At 41.1% G+C, this 26,194-nt stretch overlaps 2 protein-coding genes across 5 annotated transcripts in view; one reads left to right on the top strand and one right to left on the bottom strand.

The window, feature by feature from the left end:
• EXOC5 (exocyst complex component 5) overlaps positions 1-14,008 on the bottom strand; it is a 28,798-nt gene extending 14,790 nt beyond the window's left edge. The window contains exons 1-5 of one of the 3 annotated variants that reach the window (XM_075503862.1): positions 13,839-14,008; positions 8,809-8,900; positions 5,040-5,187; positions 4,437-4,631; positions 109-173 (exon numbers count right to left, since the gene is read on the bottom strand). In XM_075503862.1, the coding sequence (XP_075359977.1) occupies positions 109-173; positions 4,437-4,631; positions 5,040-5,187; positions 8,809-8,900; positions 13,839-13,865 (527 nt within the window). In that variant the 5' untranslated portion in view covers positions 13,866-14,008. The remainder of the gene's footprint in view (positions 1-108; positions 174-4,436; positions 4,632-5,039; positions 5,188-8,808; positions 8,901-13,838) is intronic. The other 2 variants (XM_075503861.1, XM_075503860.1) reach the window with 2 other exon arrangements.
• AP5M1 (adaptor related protein complex 5 subunit mu 1) lies at positions 14,004-24,326 on the top strand. Of its 2 annotated transcripts, XM_075503863.1 has the most exons (8): positions 14,005-14,170; positions 18,043-18,688; positions 20,234-20,461; positions 20,908-21,047; positions 21,800-21,885; positions 21,986-22,101; positions 22,373-22,469; positions 24,153-24,326. In XM_075503863.1, the coding sequence occupies exons 1-8, from the start codon at positions 14,103-14,105 to the stop codon at positions 24,233-24,235; spliced, it is 1,464 nt and encodes a 487-aa protein (XP_075359978.1). In that variant the 5' UTR covers positions 14,005-14,102; the 3' UTR covers positions 24,236-24,326. The 2 variants fall into 2 exon arrangements, 1 of the variants encoding a protein (XP_075359978.1); XR_012776027.1 differs by lacking the exon at positions 24,153-24,326 and having other exon boundaries at positions 14,004-14,170; positions 21,967-22,101.
• Positions 24,327-26,194: the final 1,868 nt, after the last annotated feature.

The following is a 26,194-nucleotide window of genomic DNA, read 5'->3' as shown; positions in this document are numbered from 1 at the left end:
TACATGAACCACTAAGTAAAGCACCAAAAAAGTAGACAAGGGAAGCATCAGAAAATTATACTATGAAGATTTTTGGTTTTTTTAAAAGATGTTCAGATAGAATTTTACCTGTCAAAAGGCAGTTCCTGTGCAATCAAATGCAATTTCTGAATAATATCAGCTGCCTCTTTAATCTGTTAAGAGTAAAACATGACAGAATTATTAAAGAAGGTCTGATTGTGGGCTATTCCTTTCCTCCCCCTCTGCTGTCCAATTTTCATACACGTAGTTCCTACTGCTAAAGCTGGTTGAGTTGATATACTCATGGAAGAGATCACCCCCTTAAAGTTCCTCTATGTACTTTTATGATGCTTAAGGTTTTTTTTTTTTTAAAACATAAAATTATATAGGTCAAAACATGATAAAAAGTCTTTTATTGTACGTTCACATTGGGCATGTCTGTGTAGGTGTCTAAGCTACCTGGACAAATAGCTCATCGCTGCACTACGCCGACATAGCCGTATAGCTTGCAGACCAAAGATTCTCTCAGGGCTGATTAGATCAGAATGTGGCTAGAGCAATCTCATGAAAATTTGCACCCTTCTATTTGGGAATAAAATATATAGCTGTAACACAGAGCTGGCTGAACTACACATTATACTTTACAAGGAATTAGGATAAAAGTGTTACTGAATCACACCCAACCAGAAGAGATCTCTGTTGAACTCAGAAGTGAAATGGCTAGCAACCCTTTCAGACATGTCAGGAAAAGCACTGGGGAATTCTCTGCGATTGATGAAATTAGCTGTGGAGCTGTATCCAAAAAAACCATGACAGTGCTCTGCATAGAGAGGGGAGGAAGGGGAAAAAGGGGAACAAAGCAGAGCATAGTTGGAGTACCTCACATTCTCCCAAGGAAGGAGAAATGGAAGCTGTATTAGAAATTATAACCTCTGAGGTCCAAAGCAAAGATCAAGATGAAAGTTAGTTACCCATGCATCTACAAAATATGAATAGTCGCATGAATACAAAAGCTAACAAATAAAGTTAACGCAGCATGCAAATTTCTGCTCTGTCCTGGACAGCGAAACCTGTTATAATTTATTCTTCCACGATCAGTTGGCATGGGAAGCGCACCTAGTTAGCACTTAGTGACTATTTCACTAGGCCGACTAAAACTACAGAAAACACCAATTTGAAAATGTGGGGAAACACAGCTGGTTGTAACTGAAGTTCAGTGGATTTAAGCACACAGTGTTGACTGGCCCAAACTGGACACGGTTCTGGGATGGTTTTACAGGCTTTATTATGCTGTCTTGGTGACTGGAAGGCACCTCAAAGGGGACGATAAAAGCTCCAGCTACTACATTCAAGCAAAACCTTTAGAAGTTGACACAACGGAGAACATGGAGAACATGCAGTTTATCTTGTTCTTCCTGTTAGTCATGTTCCAGGGAACTGGAGTGAGAGGAAAGGAAGTAATGAAATCCTATTCTCCCACCACTTAGAGCAGGTTGGGATTAAAACTTTTAAAGAATAGAGCAAGACACACAGGTAAGAATACAGAACACAGGCATCACGCTAGGTTGGTTGTTCAGCAAAAATAGGGGCTCTCAAAGTATATCTATTCTGCTTATTAAGAGCAGCTTATGTTTTGAACTGTCAGCTTACAATAGCCTCAAGTCAAAAGCGGCTATGCTCCTCAAATAAATCCAATGAAACAGCAGTTATTTCTATTAGCTTACAGCAACCTTAATACCTAACTAACAATCGTGATCAATACTGATGTCATTAGACTAGTCTATATATTAGCAGTTATACACCGATGTTACAAAAAAAAAAAAAGAGAAAGAACAAAACAACCCATGAATGCAATATTTTCTTTGTCTCTTCTTCACACAATGGCTGTTAACTAACTAAGATTTTACTGAATTCAGGGCCTTTTCTCATGCGCAACAGAAGCCATGACAAATCAATTCTCCATGGTTTCTGCTTAAATCTGGACATATTTCATTTTTAATTGAATTGGGCTTCTGTAAACTATTAAATCAAAATAAATATAGATTCTCTAAAATACAACTTCAAGGCTGTAATATCTAGAAAAAAATCTGAAAAATCGTGGACAAATAATGGCAAGAGAGAATTTTAACACAAAATATTTTTATGAACAAGTTAAAAGGCATAATGGAATAATGTTGAGTACAGAACATAAATGGAGAAAAGGAAGTAAGAATAACAGTAAACACATTAAACACAGGGCAATGCTATCACATGATAAACAAGTGAACTGCTAGATCATTTTGATAGCTTAATTGTTTTAACTGGAGTGATTTGCTCACTTCAAGACTCCAGCACAGGAGAGGGACTGGTTAGGTGGCAGTGCAAGGGAAATTATAAGGATTCAGAGGATGAAGACACACAATACATAACATGGGACAAGACAGCAAGGAAAAACGTTCACAGAGATGGTAAGTTAGAAATTGCTCTGTACGGCTAGGAGAAAGTAATGTGGGAAGCAACAACTTGAGTGTAGGGGGAAAAGGAATCCAACAGATTTTAAGAACTGACACTACTGAGAAAAATATGAATTCCCTAGGAAATAACTGCATTAGAATTCTTTTCTTGCCTCTCCTTTCACAGTATCCCCTGCCCTCAATGTCCCAAAGAAAAATCCACACTTGTGAGGGATGGCATAGTACAAAAAATCATGACATCCTCCAAAACTCTATCTAAAACCCACATCAGTTCAAAGATCAGAAGGCACTGACAAAGCACTAAGGTTTTACATTTAAGAATATTTGTTACTATCTCATACTTTAAAACTATTTTTAGTTCAAAGATGCACTAAGATGCGATAGCACATGTCTAGACAGGTTCTTTTATAAATGCTACTTCTACTTGCTATTTAAACTGGGAGACAAAAAGTTACAGAACAGTACTAACCCACCTTGACTGAAATTAGCCTCAGTAAGGTAACTTGTATCCAGAAAATCTTGTTTGTGTTCCCACACACTTCCTCTGCAGACTGGCAGAAGACTTCTGGCCTTTACTACATATGTCTTCCTCCAGACTTGCTGAATATCTTATTATTCTTCAGGGTGTATAAAGATGGATTTGTTTACCAATTTCCAGGTTTACCCTATTTATCTACCTGTTTTTTTCAGATCTTCCACCAGAAAGTATTATGAAACCTTAAGTTATAAGTAAAGTGAAAGTTGAATTCTATATGAGACTTTTCAGCAGAAAACAAAGTGTAAGTTAGAGAATTGTGTTATTTACCACGTTGCCATTAAATATTTTTAAAACGCATGTTTTATTTCGGGGGGGGGGGGGGGAACAAAAGAAAAACTTATGCAGATCTGGAAAAGGCTGTCCATAGAAGAATTTTTGTTATGTTGAAACCTTTCTATTTTCCTAAGAAGTCAGAGAAGTTTTTATGTGCTACCTGGTTTGACGAGGGCAAACTATCAACAGTTAATTACCATATATCCACAGACTATGAATTGAAAGTCACTATGCAACTGACTTCTTGGGAATACAACTGTATCAAATTATTAGTTTTTCATTTCCCCAAGAGAAACCTTCAGCTCAGTAGAGAGGGGATGACTATTAACTTATTCTCAGATCCTTTATGAGCTGCATTTCAAGCACATATTTTTTGCTGAATGCGCAAACCAAGTTTTTGTTGTTCCCATATATCGTAATTTTTTCCTGACTACAATCATACCATTGCATAGAATTTAAGGAGAGCAGGAAGATTCTTCCGGACACACCTCAAAAAAGCCCCTAAACCAACAACTTTACTTATCTTTCAAACTGCATAGGGAAATCTAATATGTGCCCTTTTGCTGACAGCTGGACACTTTTCCTTCAGTTTATTTCTATTAGCCACACCACTCAGATTATATTTGCTTCATGAACATACTCTTGAAGCATAAAAAACCAAAATGCTTTAACATTTCTTTGAAGTTTTCCTGCCCGGTTCCTCTAAATTCAGAGGGTGGAGACATAACCACAGGACTACACAAAGCCCAAAGGCATGCTGTGACAAAAAGGTATCCAAGGCCAGTGGACTGACCCAACAGAGTAAAGTTTCACAAAGAAGTGGTATTCAGAAACGTTCTGCATTACAGGATGGATCTGAGGCAAGGGGTTCAAAGGAAAAAGGCAGATATTGTATGCACTCTAAAGTTGCCCTCCCAGCATTTCTCAAATCTCCGATAATTTCATAAAATGAAAAATGCCAACATTGCCACATTAAGCATCACTGAATACAAATGCTTTATCAGCAATCTGCAGCCTAGTGTTGTTAATTTACATTTCAGAACAATGAAACTTTAACAAGTCAGTCACTCACTGGTTTGAAGTCTGACCATGGTAAGTCATGGTAGCAGCTTGTAATTAGGGCAGTACTGCTTATTGCTTTGAACTGCTTTCATCCCGCTGACAGCTCTTACCTTTTCAGAGTTTGTAAAAACATCAGACTTCAGCTCTCCATCCAGAAACTCATTAAAGTATTTCATCAGCTTCTGAGCCTCCACAGCCCGTTGCCGTGGCGTGTTTACCCCCTCCAGTTGGTCACCAAGGTGACAGACCTTAGTTGCTACATAGCTGATGTGCTCATCTAGTTCTTGGAAATGTTGGAAGGCAACCTGGGAGAACAGAGACACGGACACAAAACTCATTATTTCCATTTACTGTACTTTAGGAAACACTAGATTTACTTCAGTGAGAAGCATAGTGAAATGCAGGCATCAGCTTTCCAGGTGCTGTAACTCAGAACTACAGAACTACTCAGAACCACTAATTAAGTACACACAACTGCTTAAAGTTTAGTGTCTTCCTTTAAACTATTGTGAAGAGTTGCTAATTTCAGAATAGCTAACACTCATTAACAGAACATGCAGATAAGCCCCCTTTGACAGGGGAAATTGTTTTCCATCAAACCCTCTTTATTCTTATCTCAAACAGTAGCACGCTGTACCAAGAAATGTTAATAGAGCATGTGATGCTTTTAAAACTTGCACAGCTTAGCACTGACTATACTCTTTAGATTTTACCTGGTTGCTTTTCTGCAGCTCTTGCACTTTCTTGGCAAATTCCTTCGCTTCCTTCTGGCATTGCTGTTCTAGTTTCTCCACCTTTCTCTGAATCCTTTCATCCATTACCTGTAATTCTTGGATATGATTTACAAATTCTTCCAATAATCTGATTTAAAATAAAATACAGGAAAGCAGACTTTAGTTTGCAAGACATTGTCTTCTGCAGAGAGCTTAAAAAAACCTCAAAGAAAAGAAGTTGCCTACAAGGCTGATATAATCATGTCTAACTTACAAACGCTATTTTGTTTTAAACTACATCGCCCTAGTTGTGTAGAACTCTATGCCTACATAAAAACTATGTGATCACATAAAAGGCAGGCCAGTGGAGAGAGGAATACCTAAATACCAGTCACTCAAGAATGTGGCTCTGCTACAGGTACAAAAATCCCTATATCCCCATCTTCCCTAAATAAGTCTCATAAGGACAAAGAGAGCTTAGGCCACTACATCCCTTCAATATAAGGGCTGTAACAGGAAAATATTTTCTACCGTACTGCACGTTACTGTAAACTTGTAAATCAGCATCCTATTAATAGGCAATGAATACAATCACATAGTCTCATAATGTTGTTTTGGTTATCACCATGTTGCTTCTTGACTTCACCTCTTTTCTTCCTATAACATATACCATTTTAAGGGGGGTTTCTTCTGCCCTTTCCCATCACTTTGATTTTCCTTTCAGACTCACATTTTACTCTTCCCAAACACGGTACATCTGAATGCATTCTTAAATTTCCTCTATTATTTTTCATTCCATTCTCAATGTCTCTCTTTCTCATTCCTGTTTCTGTCCATTCTGTCCCATTCCAGTCATCTTTTCAGCTTATACTTTTCTAAACATCCCAGTCACTGATGCTCTGGGAATGGATTATTCCCAGATCCTCCATAGCCATAAAACTCATGCTAATAACTGAAAACATAGGAAAGATTTGAGACTTCTGCTGTCCAGGTTTAATGTCAAAGCAGAAGAGGAGAGGAAACGGGAATCTCTTCCAGGGAGCTCTTTCTAGACAACTCGGGAATCTGCATTTTCATATATACTCTATTCAGAAGGTATACTGTGAATGTGAAGCCCTTCCAACCTGCAGTGCTGCCGAAAAGCACAATGAGCACACTGTTCCTCTCCTGGCTAGACACTCTCAGCAACCAGAAAGGAAAATGTATTATTAGAACGTATTATTCTACCCTCACATGACTCCTTCCCAGTAACAACCACAGTACTTCTCTTGGCCAACACCTAGAGCTTTCTCTGAGCAACACCTAAATGATACTAACGTGATTCTCTTTAGTTGCATGGAGGGTCACTGAATTTTCAGTTTTAACTTCTGCTGCTAAAATGAATGGCTTTTACCCTGCTGCTTGGAGCATGTGAACTGCCTTTTTGCTCACTGTATTGGTCGAAAAACCTATTTCAAGTGATATCTTTATAACAGTAACTGACTTAAAGGCACAACTTATTAAAGAAAACTGGATTGGGACAGATGTTTATGACTTCTTTCCTCCACTTCCTGCTTGCCAGAGGCCCAAGAGTAAGCACATTGCATTAGATTCCACAGAAAACCACACAGAACAGACTTACGTTTACATTTTATTTTAAAAATACTTCTGTAAACGACAGTAAGTGACAAAGCATTCTTTCAAACAAAAGCCTAGAGAAGTGCAGATAGTTTCTATTAATTTTAACTAGCTGATTCAGTTCAGTTTGGGGTTTGTTTTTTAAACAGGTATTGTGCCCACTCAGCATTTATTCAGCAAAAGTATTCAATATAGTGAGAGAGGAAAGAATGCTGAAGTAGAAGAGGTAGCCGCTGGTCAGGTTTCTCAGAATAAAGAATCCAACATTCTTTCTACCAAACAAAAGCATCATCTTCTAAAAAGGGAAAAGAAAAAACATACACCAAAAGATCTGTTTCTTTTTGATATTAGTTTTGGCTCCCTGCCCAATACAAGAAGATTCCACAAGAAAAATATTTACTGTTGCAGGATTCTCCCACTTGTCCTGAAAAATACGAAAGTGCTTCCCAGAAGTTAACACAAGCAAACCAGCAGAAATATAGAAGATGGGTTAATGATTTGTACCAATACCAACACAGTTTAACTACCCTAAAGTATATACCAGGCACAACTGTGGGGAATGAGCTATAGGAAGCAATGTTGTGTATTTCAAGGCTTCTTCCTGCTTCACTCGCATGTAAAGCTCTGGATGGGATACCGGTCCCAGACTGGATGTCAAGGGTTCAGGCACCTTGCTAGAACTCCAACAATATCCTTCCTCTTCTCATAGCCTCTAAAGAGCCAGACTGCTCCAGAAGGAATGTCCTTTGACCATGCTAAGGAAGCTTTTTGTATTTGCTTTAGAACTACAGCAGCTTGTCTATGAAGTTAGTAATTCCTAAACTTCTTAAGAGTTCTAGCTCAGATTACTACAATCAATCTCAACCTGGAATAAGATCCTGTAGACGAGAAGTCACTAAGGAACAGCTATTGCACTTTTGAATTCATATCACCATAATCTAAATTAATATTCAGGTAGCTAAACTTTGTTGAGCCTGCTAGCTCAACAGCATTCCATAACCATAACAGGAAGAAGGTCAAGCTCATCTCCCAAGTTATAATCACGTCAAAAATGAAAACACTTAAGTTAATTCCATCTCTAGAAAGAATACCAATACTGGTACAAAAGCTAAAAAATAGCATATTTGAAACAGTCACTCCTTTCAAAACAAAAGTAGATCCAGAGGTTTGGAGTACAGAAGCTTAGACGTTGAACACTGCTGTATAAAATTGTGCATCTGTGTTACCAATGCACCACCCAATGCTGGCCCAGTAACCAGAGAGCTGGCTTCTTAGAGCAAGGTTTCTCAGAGCCAAGCCAGCTCACCACAAACAAGAGAAGGTCCTGCCCTACCTCCTCCTTCCCCACTTCCCCTACCCTAGCTTCTGTCCACACCCACATTCCTTCTCACCACCAGCTCAGACACACAGCCTCCTCCTTTTGCACCCGCTCCCAGGCTCTTCCAGTCCCCCAAAACTGCTAACCCAACTAGAAAAAAAAAAAAGTTTATTTCTTTTTCTTGTCAGTTTAGTGTTCTGACATTTTAGTGAGTTAGATTAGCTTATCATGAGATCACGTGCCTAGAGCTAGCTCAAGATGAGCCAGCACAGTGTGCAGCTAAGAACAAGGAAGAGGGGCACAAGCCCATCTCCATTCAGCAGCAGCAAGCTGTTCCTTTGATTCAGACTACACAAATTCAGTTTAAAACAATCTAAGCCAACATTGCCATGTTCCTGCCTTTCTTCCCATCCTACCTGTTTGTGCCTTTTATTTGCACCAGGACTGTAAACTACTGGGTCTTAACAAGCCAGCTCAGGGAGCTAAACTAGCAAGAAACTCATTAAATTGACTTAACTATCATAGCAGTGAAGCCTCATATTATGCTTTAATCCGGCAGCTCTAGTGCTTTGGAACATTCATGCCTGACAAGGACAAACAACATCAATTCTCCTTCATTCAAAAGGTCTAAATCAGAAAGTGACTTTCCCTACTCTTGTTACAGAATAATTGGTTCTGAATAATTGGCTCATGGTCACAAATTCTAGCAATTCTCCCAAATGAAAGCCTCCTTGGGCACACAGCAACACTACATACAGGCTTTTTGTTATATGTGTAATAAAACAGTACAATTAGAGATACATTCACTTTGGCCATTATGCAATTTTATTTTACCTTTTCGGATCAAAAGCTTCTCCACCTCTGGAACCTCCTCCAGGTGTTCTCCATGCCAGGCGTTCAATGTATTCATCTGCCACAAAAGGCTCCTAGCCACAGAATAAAAACTCCTTACAATATGCCACAGCAGGTTGTTCTTTAAGCAGCTGCTTACACATCATTTTGAAAGCGTTTGGAAGCTTTATTACAATCAAGAGCAAGTACAGTGTTGACAATTACCCCATCACCTCTTATGTTTACATATTTAATATAGAGAACACTGTTCTTAATACAGTGGGTTTGAACATCTAGTCTAGAGATTGCCAGACTACTAGCAAAGAATTTGCTGCACATCTGTGAAGAGTTGGCTCTAAATTACCTGTCCTTATTTCCAGGTGAGCTTATGGCTTGTCATTACAAAGTGTCTGAACCATGCAGCAGCTACACTGATTTGAGATACTACATCACAAGACCCAGCCATCAGCTGTGCAGCAAATCAGATAGGAAAACTGATCTAAAAAATTACGTGGCAAAGTAAGTTTTCTTTGCAGTTGCTCAACTCTCTGAAGCAGTTCACAACATGGCATTACAGGCAGAACTGACCACGGCATTGCCCCGTGGCAAAAACAGTGCAAGGCTGCCACTGGACACTATGCAACAAACTGCAGCTGCAGAAACAAGGCAGATAAAAAGGAAAAAAAACAAAGCAAGCATAAAAACAGATGATGGACTTGACTTTCCCAAGAAGGAAAAACAGGGCATGAGTGATACTAAAAACACAAGGTTACTCAAGTTTCTTCCATAATATTTGCTGGATCTTCCATGAAAATACCACACAATGGTGAACAGTTAAGATTATTTTTCCATCCAACAACATTTTCTGAAGGCAGAGACCTCATTATAACACCAAGAGCTCCTATTTTAGTTGGCCTAATACTTCAGCCAGCTCAAACATCTCTTCACATAGTTAGTATTAAATACTCAAAATACAGTCCAACACCTACCCCTTAAAAAACTATTATTTATCACTTCAGCTTCATTGGTAATCTAACAGTATTGTTTAGGTGCTAACATCAGCACATCTAGGATCAGTAAGCAAAGTGTTCTCACAACCACCAGGATTTCATGGAAAGCTTTTAAATTACATGCAGCAATGGTTCTAAAACTGTGAAACACAACCCAACACAGAGCCAGGAGTGGCTCTGGTTAATAGTGGTATTTGCCACAACTCATTTCTGACAATGCAACATGTGAACATGCCACCACTGCTATTGATAAAGCTTGGTTTAAAAAAATAAAAATAATAAAAAATAAACAGACCTCCACAGGTCTCAAATCGGTTCTTGTATCAACAGGTCTAAAACCTTGTCAGAAGTAAGAGGGAGGGAAAAAATAGCATTATAGTATTATTTTAATAACGAAAAACAAGGGTTGGAAAGCAAATATTGGCAGTTAAAGGTTTGTCGTTCCTCAAAAACACATTATGCCCTATCCAGTCAGGGCCAGCTATCAAACACAAATATAAATTTTTTTTAAATATACTTTGCAACATGCTGAATCCTGCTAGACAGGACGGAAGTTTCACCCTTTCAACAGATCACCCAGTAATTCCTCATTCAAAGACTGACTAGAGTAACTGTGTTTTGCTCAGCCTCCTTGGTTAAGCTTCAGAAATAACTGGATGATACCTCATACAATTTCTCTCAAGTCACTCATCTCTTTAACCCAGTTCTTCCTGATACACAACATTAGGTTTCCTTTACGTGAATCCTTTTGATGAAAAGTTATAACGCAGTGTTTTCATACCAAGTGTAAATTCTCTCCTTATGTCACCTTTACATCTAAATGTTCAGGAACATTTTTGCAATTTTAATTACAGGTGAAATGAGCCATTCGATACAGTAACATTCCCTTCAGGGGAGTCCTCCAGCTTCCTAATTACCTTATGGCTCTTTGTGGCACTTCTTTATATGAAAATCACAACCACAATCTTTCCTCTGAAGATCCTGTAATTCAGCTGGATTACCACTCTAGTTACAAGGATACCAATGCCAAGTACAGCACTATGGAAGAACTCTATATAAAGGGTGCACTGTTTACTGATGCTCTCTGTGCGTATATAACATTTCTTCCTTCCTTCAGATGTTCGCACTAAAAGATAATTCACGTACACACACATAATGACCTTGAATTTTTTTCTTTCTTTTGCAAAACAACATTTTGCTGCAAGCCTATCAAAGCCTCCTCTCTAAGGAAATCCGATATACATGCCCTAGACCCTCCAAAAAAAAAAAAATTTACAATGCCAATCTTGCTCTATCCATTATGCCTCTATACTCCTCTAAAGCTCCCTCGAGTGCACGTGTACACAGAGTACCTGCAGCTCCCTCCCCTGCATCCCAAAAACTAGCCGGGCACATGGCAACAAACGCTGTGGTTAACCCCAAACCCAGTGCCACCCAACCAGCCAAACGGAACCGGCAGCAGCCCAGTCCCCTCCGCTCCCCTCCCCATAGTGTGGGCACTCACACGTGTCCCCTTCTCCCACAATGCTCACCCCATCTCCCAGTCTGCCTCTCTCCTGCTGCAACATCTGCTATTCTGCAAAAATTATGAACCTGCATTTTGTTTTAACAATTTGACACATTGGCAAAGAGCGTTAGTTAGTTTAGTTAGACCTAAATGAGGGCAGAATCACTGCTATATGCAGGTGTAGTAATATTTTAAAGGGGCATAACTTGGAAAATACCTGGTTTTCAACAACACTTACATAGGAGACCTATCCTTCAGTTTTTTATCATAGAAACCCTGTTCTCTATTATTTAAGAAATAGTAACCATAGGGGATATTATTATGTGCAGAATACTGCACCAACAGAGAAACAAAATGAGTTTTTTCTTCCAAATTTTCACAAAGGGTGTGCCAAAAGTAATCTTTTTGCTTTACAAAGAATAAATGAAGTTCAACAGTGTCATCTTAAGACATGACTTCACACGTTCCACTGCAAATCAAAAACTTTTTAGTTTTCTTTGTATATCTACACCTTCCACATACATTTGCTCTTTTTAATGCTATCTTGATAATAGGGTTACCTATAGCTATCTGACAGCCTAACTCCTATTTTAAGTCTCCTATCCAGTTCTGCAGAAATTGCTGAAAATCAGCTATTACAAATGTCATTTGCAAGTCCTTTGCCTGTTATCAGATGAGCCCTAACAGTCAATTTCTTCACAGCTTTGAACTTCCCTCTAGCTCTAGATGAATTAACGTGATCCTATCCATTCAACCAATACTACTGATTTAATAAGAGATATGCCTGAAGTGGATGATAACCTGGTTTGATCTGGTCTGTATAAATGAAACTAAACTGGACCTAGCCACATTAAAATCCAGTTTAGAAGTAATCATTGTTAAATCATTGTTATATATAAGGGAGAATTGAGTCCATGTTGTGTCCATTTTCAGCACAGACCCTTCTATGCAACGTCACACATCTATACTGAAAATTACTTTCAAACACACTTTCATGCGAACATTGCAGGCAAATACTACCCTCCGTATGCAGCTCAGGATTACTCCCATAATAAGCATATGTTTTCATGTTCTAACCTTCATGGCAGCGACTTCAAACTAACATAGTAGGCAACATTAATTTAGTGAACGTCCATAATACCTCTCTTGCCTTTGGAGTGAAAGAAAGTGAAAGCAGGAGAGAAAGAAATACTGGTTTCCATATTGGAAAACATAATTTCAAGCCCTGTCTTTAGACAAAGGTCTCACCTACCTTGCAATTTCATCTTTATTGCTATTGCAAAATGGAACAAATTGTTGCATGACACAAAGCAGCCAAAACATACAGTTTTCTTTCCACATCCAAGTTATCTCACATTCAACATCCCACAAACAACAGAACCGCATTGTCATCATGTTGAGACATCAATGGACTCCTAGGACAGCTAGATGGGTGTAGAGAGGGTATAAAACCTGGCAATCTAGCTACTTAGAACATGGTATATTAGTGTTGCTATTTTTTTTAAACCATGCAAGCCAAAAGATGTGAGTCATAACACTCATGTGTCATAACAGTGATTCATAAATACAAGTGCACACAATGCATTTATATAAACCACAGTTAAAGGATCTTCCAGAGAAACAGGAAGACCTTTCCTGAAGGCTGGGCAAAGCGTGTCCCAGTGTTAACACACCAAATGAACAACCAGCTCTTGAGTGACTCAGAGAGCAAATACAGGATACCTAGTAACGATACCACATCCCCATGCACTAGCAAGTGGGGACAAACACTTTCTGTTAATCACAAGTCACATCACGAGAGCCTGTGGTCCAGGTCAGAAGAGAAAAATTTGCCAGACTCTTGCTATATTCCTGCCCTGCTCGTGCATGGCCTAGGGCAAGCTATTTGGCTTCTTGTGCCTCAGTTCCACAGCGGCTAAAGGGAGGGCAAAGTTATTTCCTTATTTCAGAAAAGTAAAAGCTGCGCTGAGATACCATGGCGCTGGGGTCAACTGAATATGTTCCTTCGGGAGAAGAAGAGTCACGTTATCTGCTTGGCGGTCGGGCCTGGCATGGCCTGTGACCCTGCTGAAAGCAGCACCCCACCTGCTGCAAAGACCTGGGAGCCCTAGGGGAAGGAGACCCCGGCGTGAGAGGCATCTAAAGCCCTCGCCTGAGGGAAGGTGAGGGACTGCATCCTCCCGGGGCATCACCCACGCTCCCCCCACCCCGTTTCCTCAGCCCCCCGCACCGACACCCCGCTTCCTCAGGTTCCGGCGCTGCGCCGCTCGCTCCCCGCACACGCCCTCACGCCGGGCGGGAGGGCCCATTTGCCTCCCCGCGGCCTCGCCGCCCTAGCAGGAGCTCGCCCGGCGGGCTGCGCCCCAGCCGCGGCGGGGGTAGGCCGCCGCATCCCCTCAGAGAGCCGCCCCGCCCGGCCCCACCACCGCCGGGCCGCCGCCTCCCGCCCCCGGGCCCAGCGCGGCCCCCTCCGCCCGGGGAAGCCCGCAGGGAGCCCCGACGCTGCCCGCACCCACCTCGAAGAGCTCGGCCGTGGTAGCCATGGCCGCAGGAAGGGCGGTGGGGCTCCTCAGCGGCCCGCCGCCGCCCCGCCGCTGCCGCCCATTGTGTCCCGCCGCCCCGGCAGCAGCAGCAGCAGCAGCCGCCGCGGCGCCGCCTCCGCCCGCCGGAAATGGGCCTGCGCCGGGCGGCCGCCGCCGCGCGCAGCTCCCGGCCCCTCCCCGGCCGCGGCGGCCCCTCCGCAGCGCCCCGGCCGCCCTCAGCGCCGCGCCGCCGGCGCCATGGCCCTGCGGGCGCTGTGGCTCCTCAGGCACGACCCCGTGGCCGGCGGCACCGTGCTCTTCTCCAGGTAACGGCGGCGCGCCGGGCCGGCTGCCTGGGGAGACCGGGGCGGGGGAGGCGGGGGGTGGGGGCGCGGGCCCGGGCCCGGCGGCTGGGCAGGCCCGCGGGTCAGGCCGGGCCGAGTGCCCTCAGGGGGCCGGGGCTCGGCGGGGCGGCCCGCGGCGGGGGTTTTCTGGCCTCTCGCCGGGCCGCGCGTCTTGTCGGGCTTCTGGCCCCGGTAAGGGGTGGAGAGAGAGAAAGAGCGAGCTGGCAGGTTCGCATGGGAGGGCGCCGGTGTTTTCAGGGCAGCCGGGGCTGCCTCGGGGCCCCGAAGCAGATGCAGAAATAGCGAAATAGTCTGGTGCCTCATCATCCCCTCGCTCTTCAAAGCGCCGATGGCCACTGCACGTTTCTGAAGCCGGGTTTGAAAATTTCTAGGTTCAGATAATGTGCTCTTCACAACGGCCTAAATATTTTTTTATAACTTCTGCATTTTGCGCGTGACTTATCTTTCTCTGTTCCTCTTTCTGTTAGTTACTGTGAAGATTTTACTGAGCTCTTCTCTGTCCTTACATGGAACAAGGACAAGGTAGTGATTATGAAGCACTGTTAGATGAACAACATGCGCAAAGTGGAAAGCATGTGTTTTGCTTATGTGCTCTTCATCTTGTTCTGTACTTGTGCTAAAAGTACAGTATTTTCAGGCAGAAATTTAACTTTCCATTTGATTTTAATTTTTGCATACAGAGACAGTTTTTTTAAGTCAGTGAACCAAAGGAGGACTTTTTATTTGGAACTTTTACTGAGTTTTAAGTAAGACTTTGGGCTAGGCAGGCTGCTTTTGTTGGTCTGGCAAAATTTATTGGCATTTCTGTGTACTCTCTGTGGTTTCAGAGGACTCCATTCCAAAGAATGAGAGGGAAAGGAAAAATACTGAGACCTGGATAAAGAGACATGACCTACAGGCCTAGTCTGAATTCAGTAAAACTGAAGAGAGGACCTAGAAGGGGGTAAAAAAAAAAAAAAAAGAGCAAGTAGGCTATCTTCCATCTTCAGGTGCAGACAGATCTCTACATTGGACATTCCTCTGATTGTTTTAGGATTAGTATTATGGTCCTTGTATTACCTACAAGACTAGAGATGAGGCCTCCCCTCTACAAACACAGAGAAAGAGAAAGCCTTGTCCCAAAAAGCTGAGAGTGTAATCACCATGGAGGAAAGGGGGGCTAGTGACAGGGATATGTGAAGTAACTTGTCACACAGTAAGTGGCAGAGACAAGGAATAGCGCTCCTTTGAAAAGGGCAAACTATACTTGATACTTCAAGTGATTTCCAGACTTAGATCTTTCAAGTTCCCAGAGGAAATAATAGGGCTGTGGAAACCCCAAGTTTATCCTCCTAACTGACCTTAAATTCAACAAAGCACACAGACAATATAAAGAATGCCGGATCACATGGAAACTGTTGGTTTCGGGACTTACGCACTCAGCTGGAGATACATGAGCCCTGATCTTTAACCTCAGAGAAGACATCTGGGACATCAAAGCATTCCACTTTTTTTGAGCTGATCATAACTTAATTCAGGCAACAAGTATGGTTTCTCTCTTGAATCACCTAAGCTCATTCATCCCTGGAAACTTTCATCTTTTAAATTTTTCATCACTTTCTAGAAGGGAATACTGAAAAACTGAGATCTGAAAGGCTAACTAATCATCTAATGACTCAGCTGAAGCTGGGAAGATTCAGTGGGAGGAGAAGATTGGTGTGGCATGGGGACAGCTTCAGCAAACAGAGCAGGCAGACTGGGACATAAGTAAGACAAAACTAGACTGAAATATCACCTCTTCCTTTGTTTTGGAAGCATCAGCCAAAAATAAGAGATGCTCACCAAGGTTACATGTAGGCTCTTATCAACAACCTTGCTCTGGAAGTCCTCATAAATTTTCAAGCTGCAAAACCACTCTGTTTCTTTGCTCTTCAAAATAGATGTGAGACTGCAGGGAGGCGTTTTACTGTCATCTGTATCCTGTTTACAGATCTCGTAGCTCTGGCTTCTCTCTGCCTATGCTTGCTTTTTCCTTACTGAAAAAAAAAAAGCTCTAGATGCCTGATTAAGACTCAAACAAAAAAGCACAGTCACTGAATATAAGCCTGAGGAAGTGTAGCTGCCTCCAGCAAGAGACTCTGCTACACAGTTAAGAAAAGATGGTGTAGGTGGGACTTAAAGGCAACAGGATAAGAACCATGTAAGTGTGTTCAGGAGCAGAAGGGGAGCGCTACATATGGAGGTCATAGATAAAGCAAAGTACCACATTGCTGGGATTACAAGTTCCATGACAATTTTAAGAAAAAGACTGTCAATGTGTATTTAAAAATATGGTATAAAAAGGGGAATAAATGAAGGCATTTAAGTATCTGTGCATTTTTTCTCCTGTGTTTGTGTGTAAGCGTGGCTCTGAGTGCAAACAAACATGCAGCCTGAGAACAGGTCTGCTACAAGGTGATTCATAAAGTGATTTAACTAGTTGCCTGGCGTGTAACCTGTGATAGGGACTTTGAGGGTCCGTGGATAACTACTGAGGGAATCCATGAAAGAGAATGTAGAAAAGCTAGCTTGTTATCAAACTTAATGTAAGAGAGACTCAGGGGAGTCTGTAATTCCAAAAAAGGATGAAAACCAATGCATTAGTGGAAGTAATAATTTTTCTTTTCTCGGCTATTTATTAAAAGACAAATCTTCAGTTCCTCTTGATAAATTTCGGTTAGCTTGAGAAGAAATTCATCCGTCTCTCCTTTAAAAAATAATACTGCTTCAGAAGAAAAAATCCCAGATGTAGCATTAAACAGCTAGTATGATTTTTCTCAAACTTTATCTCTAGGAAATTTGAAATGAAATATATACATTGATGCAACATAGCAGTTTTAAAATTTACAAAACCTTCTGTCTCTGTAGCATGATTACGTCTTAAATACTGAAAAGTAAAAAAAAATTAAATTATGAAGCAGTCATAACAGCTTTAAGTCGCATATATTGCACTTGGAGTGTGGAATCCATTTCACCTCCCCCCCAAAACCATGCAGCTCTTGGTGGAAAAAATGGACTTATGTACAGTGAAATCTTTTTGTATTTATAATATTGTAAAGATTTCTAGTTAATCCTGGTAATCAATTAAAGGAACTGCTGTAGATCAATTGTGTAAGCTCAGAACAGTAATGAAGAACCTATATATAAGTAACTTCCATTATACTGTCTCATAAATATAGTGTTTAGTAGAGTAGCAAAGCTGTAGCAGTAGCATACTGTAACTAGACAAAAAGCTGTTGTAATTGAATTTTATGATGTGGGACATCCGTTTTCTTAAATGTGTGAAAACTTGTCTTCAGTGTGATCTCGCCTCTTAGAAATTTTTTGCTGTTGAGGTTTTGCTGCACTGGTGTGATTCATGCTTGAGTTCGTTAGTGTCATTTAAACATCCTATACCTTTGTGCAACAGGAGGGGTGGACAGACAGATTCACGTTTTATTAAAAAAATGAGTGAATGTATTTGCTCAAAGTTTCCAGTAAAAATCCACCTGCTAGAACAAATCCTAACTACTCGTGAAATAGTTTTATTGACAAAGATTTAGATTCTGATCCCGTCACTGTTTCTATCGGGACGCTGCTGGCTTCCACTTAAACAAGGTTACTTGTAGGACCGGGGGGCCTTTGGGAGTTATTTGAATACCTAAGAGAAACCCATCCTTGATTATATCCATATTCCAAAGATTTTTTATATTGCTTTTGCATTCTCTGACAGCCAGAAAAGGGATTGCTTGGTTCTGCTTCTAGGAATTCTGTTGGTACGGTATTTTGGGTGGGAAAAGATGAGTAGTGCTAAAACGCTCTTATTTCTGTCACAGACGTTACCCCACCGTTGAAATACGTGCTGAGACCTTCAACGGGTCAACACATGTGCCTGTACCATCTGACAGCGCTTTTCTTAAAGCCTTGCTTTTTGAACTGAGACTCATAGATGACCATATTTTTGTGGAGCATCGAGATACTTGTACTCGAATCAATCATTCATCGGTATACTCAGTTCGCACCGAAGGAGGGGATCTCTGGCCCGTGCTTGCTTTTCAGAAGAGTGGTCTGATATATGCATGTCTTCCACTAGTTGAGGAGACCTTGGAGCCACGGCCGCCCCTCCTCACCGTTAGTGGGCTCTCACAAGGACTGGCTCTTTTGTTAGGCATTGTGGACTACATCTCTCCAAGTCGGAAAAATGAAGCTGAGATGAGCGCGAAAATAGGCCAGCTTCGAAATTTGCTTATACAGGCCTGTCCGCTTGGCACCCCCTTAAACACAAACATACGCAGCTTAAACAGCTCGTTTGATGACATTCAGGAAATGCCTACAGATGAGAATCAACCAGCTTGGAGATCCAACACATATAAAGGCAAGCCTCAGGTTAATGTCTGTATCACTGAAAAAGTCAAGTGTATGCAGTACGACAAAAGAGATGTTGTGGACATGTGGCAAGTTTATGGAGCTGTAAATTGCAAGGTGAGAGCATTTTATGTGGGCATGTCTGGCCGAAGTATTTTTCAATGCAAGCACACTGGGAAAGTAAATACTCATGGCATTTTACTTTGGTATGTGATCGGTGAATTTCTAATACTGTAATGTTTCAAAGTGTAATGAACTATTACATATTAGGCTGATGCGTTAGCAGTGTTTTTTATTTTGATCTTCACTGTTTTTTTCCTGCATGCTTCATGCATTTTTTCAGTAACTATTTATGGGACTTAAATTTCCAGCAGTAGCTACATTGCATCTATTTTCCTGAATTTTTCTTATTTTAAATGACATAAGGAGAAATCATTACATACAGTCTTTGCATATAGAGACTAAGAAATGGTAGTGCTAACAGCAAGTTTATTTCCAGCTATCTAATAAGCAATGTGTTAAATAATGATTAGAAACAGAACTTCTGAATGAGTCTTCTACAAGTGTCTTTACGTGAGCATTTTTCATTACTTTTCCTACCAAATGAAAGTTTAATCTTCTATCCTACTTTATTGTATTACAACAAAATTTTTAATCCATAAATGCTGTTTGTTTGGCTGGCATAAGAACCATTGATACAGAATCTGGTGAAAGAAACTGGTTGTATAATTATTTTGAATGTTTTTGTATGTGACAATGGTTTTCATTTTTTAATATTAAAAATTGGGGAATATTGACTAAATAGATCAATAAGAATTATGAAATACATTGAAATCTGTGTTTTCTATTATTGTTGTATTTAACATTCTTCGTTCTGAATTATGCTTAGGAAGCACACTGTATTATCACAGTACATTGTATTTGTAACTGCCAGTGTTTTAAGAGGAGAAAGACCTAATGAAGTAGATCATGGTAATTTAATTATTTACAAGAGGTGGGATACTCATCTCCTAAGGAAGCCAACCTAAGTACTGCGCTTCTGAAGACTGGGTTATTTCCCACCAGTCATGCTGGTAGGGATTATGTGGGTGAACAGCTTCCATCTCTCGGAGGGACACGTTTCTAGGTCATCTTGCAGAGTGGATGGCCTTACATAAGAAGAAAGCCCTGGTGTAATCATGCTTTGCTGAGCTGGCAGACGGAGGGACGAGACAATGGATGTGCTGCACGTGGTTGCTGTGAGAAAGCTGACATGGGACCACAGTGGCCATTAATAGCATGCTTGAGTCCATTAAGCGGATGTTGTAAAAGTAACTGAATTAATTAGACTATCACCAAGTGTTTATGTAACATTCATAATGATGTAGCTGTGCAGTAAGTCCTTGGCTTGCTTATCTGCTGTTTTCTTGCTAAAGAGTACTTGTCAGTTAAGGGACATTTAGCTAGACTGCGTCGCTAGCCCTACTGTGGGAAAGGCTACAGAAATGGGAAAGGGACTTTGTTTTGAAAGTATTTGTCAGTACTAATGTTTGAAGCCAGCTGAAAATTTTTAGTGTGATTTTTTTTTTTTTTTTTTTTTAAAGCTTGTATTCGATTTTTGAACATCTAATTCTGACTTGAGGGAGATATTTTAGAATAACTTCTTGACTTCATTTTTTCAAGTGTGACATAGAGGGATCTGCACCAAGTGTAACCCTCAGTTTGAATCTCCCGACTAATGGTCCTCCGCTCCAAGATATCGTGGTCCATCATTGTGTGACTTCGGTTGACCCTGCCATGCTGATGTCCAGTAGTGCCGAGCCATTGGATGATTCTGTGTATAATGGACCTTACAAATTTCCTTTCATTCCTCCTTCAGATTCATTCAACTTGTGTTACTACACTTCCCAGGTAATAACATCCCTGACCTTCATTATTTTCCAGTCTTCAAATGGGAATAAAAATATCTGTGTTGTTGAACATGTCTGAATGAATTTCAGTCCGATACAGGCAGGTAGAATGTTTTTTATATAATAAACTGCTTGGAAGGCACTCCAGGACTTGAGTCATCTGAGTCACGTTCAGGAGGTGCCAGTAACTTTGACTGCTTGGCATGGCTGCTCTTACTTTAAATGCCTTACTTAGATGCCTGAATTAGACAAAATGAATCCAGGCTGGGATGTCAAGTGCATAATACCACAAATCTATGTATCCCAAGCAGCCTGAAGAGTCTGGCACAGTCAGCAATTAATATGTATTTGTTATTTTTTAAAGTACTTCAGCGAAGAAAAGAGTATATAACTGATCTTACGATGATGGTGTTAATTTATCTTGAGAATGAATACAGTTTTTTCCAGGTTCCTGTTCCGCCAATTTTGGGATGTTATCAATTCATTGAAGAGGGATCACAGTTAAAAATAACAGTTAATTTAAAGCTTCATGAAAGCATAAAGAATTCTTTTGAGTACTGTGAAGCTCGTATACCGTTTTTCAACAGGTAAGAATAAATAAATCCTAAATAAATTTCTTCCATTTCTCTGTGATCTTCCTGAAATGAACCTGTCAGAAGTCGATATAGGAGATTATGCTCCATCAAAGTACTACCAGTGGACACCGACCTTGCAAATGTCGGGAAGCCCCCTTGGAATTCTTGTGATTTCCAGAATACAGAATTGTACCAGAATATTTGGTAACGTTCTGAATACTTCTGTTGCACATCCTGTTTCCCTGTGGTGTTTTTAACGTGAAACGCTGCCACAATCCTCCAGGTGGATTAAGTCTCGAGATCACTTCCAACCCAGAGTTACCTGTTCCTTAAGACTGCTAATCCTAGCTACAGATCAGCTTATCAAAAATATAGTTGTTTAAAATTAAAACGATACTTTTCATTTAAGCCTCTCTGACAACTGCCATGACTACGCTGTCACTTAATGATCATGAAAATTTAAAGATTAAATGATACAAAGTTGCTGATGCTGGTCATAGCGTTAGTAAAACACTATGAGTGAACTAAAGCCAGTAAAATATCAACAGCTCTTTTATGATTACTAGGTTGAGACGACGGTGATTTCCTCCTGCTCTGTAATTTCTTTCCATAAATTAGCAGTGTGCTCAGATAGGTATGATTTGTCTGTATGCACATAAAGAATGTCTTTCAGCATTTTGTTGCTTTCTTTAACAAAATGGGTGTTAACAAATACCGAATGATACTAATTCCAATGGCTTTATTTCTCCTCTGTCACACTGTAGGGGCCCAATCGCTCAATTAGAGTACAAAGTTAGTTATGGCCAGCTGGATTTGTCACGAGAGAAGAGCCTACTGGTTTGGGTCATCGGTAAGCAGAATACCTCTGTGCACTCTTACTCCCCCAGTCAGTTTTGTGTAGTGTAAGGCCCAGCTGTATAATTTCTGATAGATGGTGTTTCTGGCTTTAGGACAGAAGTTCCCTAAATCTTTGGAAGTTTCTCTGACTGGAACCGTGTCTTTTGGCACTGCAGGCAAAGAGCACCCAACTGATTATGTTTGCACTGGGAACACTGCTTATGTAAAAGTAAGTTGCAGGCTCTGTGAAAAGAGGCCTTAGTAGTCATTTTTTTATTATCTTAAAATTGGCTATGAAGATACATTGTTTTTAAATCAGGCATAATAATTAGCCTCTTTGTTCTCAGCCTGGAGTTTTCTGTTTTCTTGCTTACAGGATTTGACATCCTGTCATTTTGGAGTATGCTTGCACACCAAGAGCATGTAACACAAATTGCCAATATTTGCACAGCAAGCATGACAACATGCATCTGATCGTGTTTTTCCCTCTCTTTCTATAGCTGTATTTTAGGATCCCAGACTTTACACTTACTGGATGTTATGTAGACCAGCATTCTATTCAGATCTTTGTACCAGGAAAACCCAAAATTACTGCATGTGAGTTGCTAAAAATGTCATTTATTTAACTGAAACTGCGTATTGAACTTATGAACTGGATGTCAGTGACTAAATTAAATTATGTAGCTAAAGTTGGACAAAGCTTTTTCCTGGTTTGCTTGGGACATCCCAGAAATTTTGTTTTCTGCTTTGTACTTTTTTTTTTGTGATGCTTAAAGTGTCCCTGGAGTAGGGACTGGCATCTCCCTTTCAGATGAAATCTCTTATTACTCAGTTACAAAGCCAGTCTCTCTCTCTTGGGCTCTCTCTCCCCTTTGCCCTGGGATGTTTTACCATGCTCTGCTGTTGTGGTTTAAACCCAGTCAGCAATTAAGCACCACACAGCCCCTCACTCACCCTCCCCCCACCCCCGTCCCCCCCCGTCCCTGTCCCTGGTGGGATGGGGGAGAGAATCAGAAAAAAAAGTAAAACCCGTGGGTTGAGATAAAGACAGTTTCATAGGACAGCAGAGGAAGAGAAAATAATAATAATGATAAAAGAATGTACAAAACAAGTGATGCACAATGCAATTGCTCACTGCCCACTGACCAACACCCACACAGTTCCCAAGCAGCGATCGCTGCCCCCCGGCCAACTCCCCCAGTTTCTATACTGAGCATGACGCCGTATGGTATGGAATAGCCCTTTGGGCAGCTGGGGTCAGCTGTCCTGGCTGTGCCCCCCCACACCTTCTTGTGCACCTGGCAGAGCATGGGAAGCTGAAAAGTCCTTGAGTAGTGTAAGCACTACTTCACAACAACTGAACCATCAGTGTGCTATCAACGTTGTTCTCATACTAAATCCAAAACACAGCATTGTACCAGCTACTAGGAAGAAAATTAACTCTATCCCAGCCAAAACCAGGACATCTGCATAATGGCAGAACTTTTACTGAGGGAGCAGAGAATGCCTCTCCCTAGTCTGGCACCTTGTTTAGGCCACTGTTGTTGGAGAGGTGACTTGTGGATTGGCAATACCCAGGTACAGAACTCAGCTCCTGCATGCAAGGTGAGACTGTTGCTGTCAGTGTCATCACACCAACATCCCTTGGTGGATGTGGCTTTACATTGAATCTGTGGAGCAGAAACCAAATCTGCTTATTCTTGAGTTAACACATGACTACTTCCAAGTCTGCACCAAAAATATACTAATTGGGAACACAGTAGGCACTCATTAAATCTGAGCAGTACTGTCTAATGGAAGCATTTTTATTTGTTGCTGTCTGTCTATTGCAACTTCTGTCAGTCATGTTAGCAGAACTCTGTAAATGCCTTTTGAAAACTGTGATCTACACTGTTAATTTTGTGACAGGTCATATTCAATCCTAAATTGTAATACAAAAAAGCGACATTTTCACACTGTATGTTTTATATCGCGTATGCAATTTATATTCATTGCACAAAATCCAAGCCATCCACCTGCTTTTGACTTAACCTCTGTTTGAATTTTAAGCTCATGACTGATACATTAGTAAAGGTAATTGAAGCTGAGACTTTAAACGTCTCATTATCAGAAACGATTTTCAAATAATAATAAGAGTCTTACAGTTTAAAGAGGCCATTATACTTTTTCTGTAAACTAGTAAGGATGGATTAGTAGTCTCTTAACTTGGATGAAGGAATGTCTGATTGTAAGGCACCCTGTAATGCTTATTTTTCTTGCGTGGTTTTTTTTTTTTTTTAGCCCGGGAACTGATTTCTTCTGATTACTACATCTGGAATTCCAAAGCACCAGCACCTATGGTGTACAAAACCTTATTTGACTAATTTGCTTGTGAATGATTTTTGTATTTAAACAAAACAGCTAATGAGAGTAATGTTATGATACAGTGAAAATAAATATTCTCCAGCACTTGTACTTTGTATGTTTGCTTAAAAATTTCTGTTGAGGAAAAACAAAAGAAGTCGCTTCCCTTAAAAACGTAAGTTGGTTTTAAACTGTTTAGTCCTGGATAACAGCTTAGAGAAGAGAATTTGAAATGTACTTCCCGTGGCCATTTTTACTTTCCCTTCTAACATTAACTGGTACAAAATAAGTACCTAGTGATACAGACACTGGTACTATTGGGCGTCTTCCGGGAGGACTCCCAGTTACTTCACTGGTTTTGTAAACCAAAGAGCTCAGGGGACGTGAAAGCTTTCAGTGTCTTGTTCCTGTCATGAAGTCACAAGAATCTGATTAGACCCCAGATTAACAGGACAGTTAAAAGCAAGAGTTCTGTTACTTTTACGAGATGTGTACAGAATACATACGAGTCAATAATTTACAAGAATTTTAAGAGGGGGAGTAGGGCACGAGCGGCACTTCTAAAAGTGGAGATGATACAGGGGTCTTTATTGCTCCTGTCAGCAGAAGTGCTGAGTTCCCTTTCATACATGCCTGTGAACTGCATTGCTCTGAAAGCCAGCGTTAGTGGGGATCCAGAGGTATGAACCTGGTTTTTCAAATCACAAGACTAGCTCTGAGCAGGCAAAACCAGCTAAGTTTGCTGGAGGTTCCAAAAAACGTCACGGAGTGATTTTCCTTGGAAAAATAGGCGTAAAAGAAAAGGACTCGGTTTATAGAGGCAGGCCTCTAATTTTGAGAAGAAAATTGGTATCTGCAGGAACACAGGAAATGGACTTTAAGAAAGTTATCAGGAAATGAGCAAATTCTGAAAGGCTGGTGAAAAACTGAGAGAACCTGGAGAGCAGCACAAAAGAAGAGAAGAATGCCGTCTAATAACCAGGCATGCTGGCTGCTCCTGCCGTACCTCTTGTTTAACTGTACGCTGTGTGATAAATAAGATTAGTGATTATGTAAGGAGAAAAGTTTTAAGCTATAATTTAAAAAATGCTTAGATTGAGATAGTAATCTAATTGGTTGGTTAAATGTTCTAAAGGGTGGATTAATTCATGTGAAACGTCGTTCAGCTGAAACTGCTTTGCAAACTTATAAAGCAGAGCTATGCTATGACCCATTTCACGCAGGTGATGTGTCCATTTTGATTAGCAGGGAAAAGGTGAATTAATGATTTTGCCCAGAATCCAGCCCCTCCTGGTACGGTCGTCTGCATGCCTGGATGCCACAGTGTGAGTGGGGAGAGGGGGTCTCTCTGTTGGAAGGGTTTAGACATGTTCTGTACGCTGGGCACCCACCACAGGATTTCAGTGTGCGGTGTTTGCTTTCCACCTACCCATGAGAAAGATGGGAGCTGTCTACTCTGCACAGCAGCACCGTGGAGGAATGGCTTTTCTTCTTTGCAGCATTTCCCCAAGAAATGCTATGAAACAGTGGGACTGTCAAAATCCACAGTGCATTAGAAGAGAACCCCCTTGCACTTAATAGCAGGGAGTCCTTCCCAAACCACGTTCCTTTTTGTTTCCCTCTTGTCCATGTCTCTAACTCTCTCAAGGTTAGGAGAGCTGCAGTGCTCAGGAATGGAGGGCTGCTGCCTTAGCTTACTTTGGGCACACCTATCAGTGCAGGTTTGGGTGGAGGGAGGGGGGTGGGTGATATTTCTTTTCTAATCCTGAGCAGTTTTCTACAACTTCATGCAAGCCATCACCTGTTTTGATTTATTATAAGGGTTTGCTCCGTAAACCTCTGGGTTATAACTAGTATGTTCTTGCTGCAGTGCTCTGCCCCTGCTCAGGGACAGCTCTCTAGTAAGAGAAGTGGGGAAAGGAAGCTGTCTGCCTTTTTTTAAAAGTGTGGCTGAGGTCTCTCTGGCAGGCTTGAGTATG

The sequence above is a fragment of the Mycteria americana genome, chromosome 5, assembly GCF_035582795.1.
Source record: "Mycteria americana isolate JAX WOST 10 ecotype Jacksonville Zoo and Gardens chromosome 5, USCA_MyAme_1.0, whole genome shotgun sequence".
In the NCBI taxonomy this organism is placed as follows: domain Eukaryota; kingdom Metazoa; phylum Chordata; class Aves; order Ciconiiformes; family Ciconiidae; genus Mycteria; species Mycteria americana.
The sequence above is the reverse complement of the archived record's forward strand: the minus strand, read 5'-3'. Positions and strand labels throughout refer to the sequence as shown.

Coding starts and splice junctions, on each gene's coding strand:
- AP5M1 (XM_075503863.1), top strand. CDS start 14,103: ATGGCCCTGCGGGCGCTGTGGCTCCTCAGGCACGACCCCGTGGCCGGC. Junction 20,462..20,907: donor TGTGTTACTACACTTCCCAG/GTAATAACATCC, acceptor AGTTTTTTCCAG/GTTCCTGTTCCGCCAATTTT. Junction 22,470..24,152: donor AAAACCCAAAATTACTGCAT/GTGAGTTGCTAA, acceptor TTTTTTTTTTAG/CCCGGGAACTGATTTCTTCT.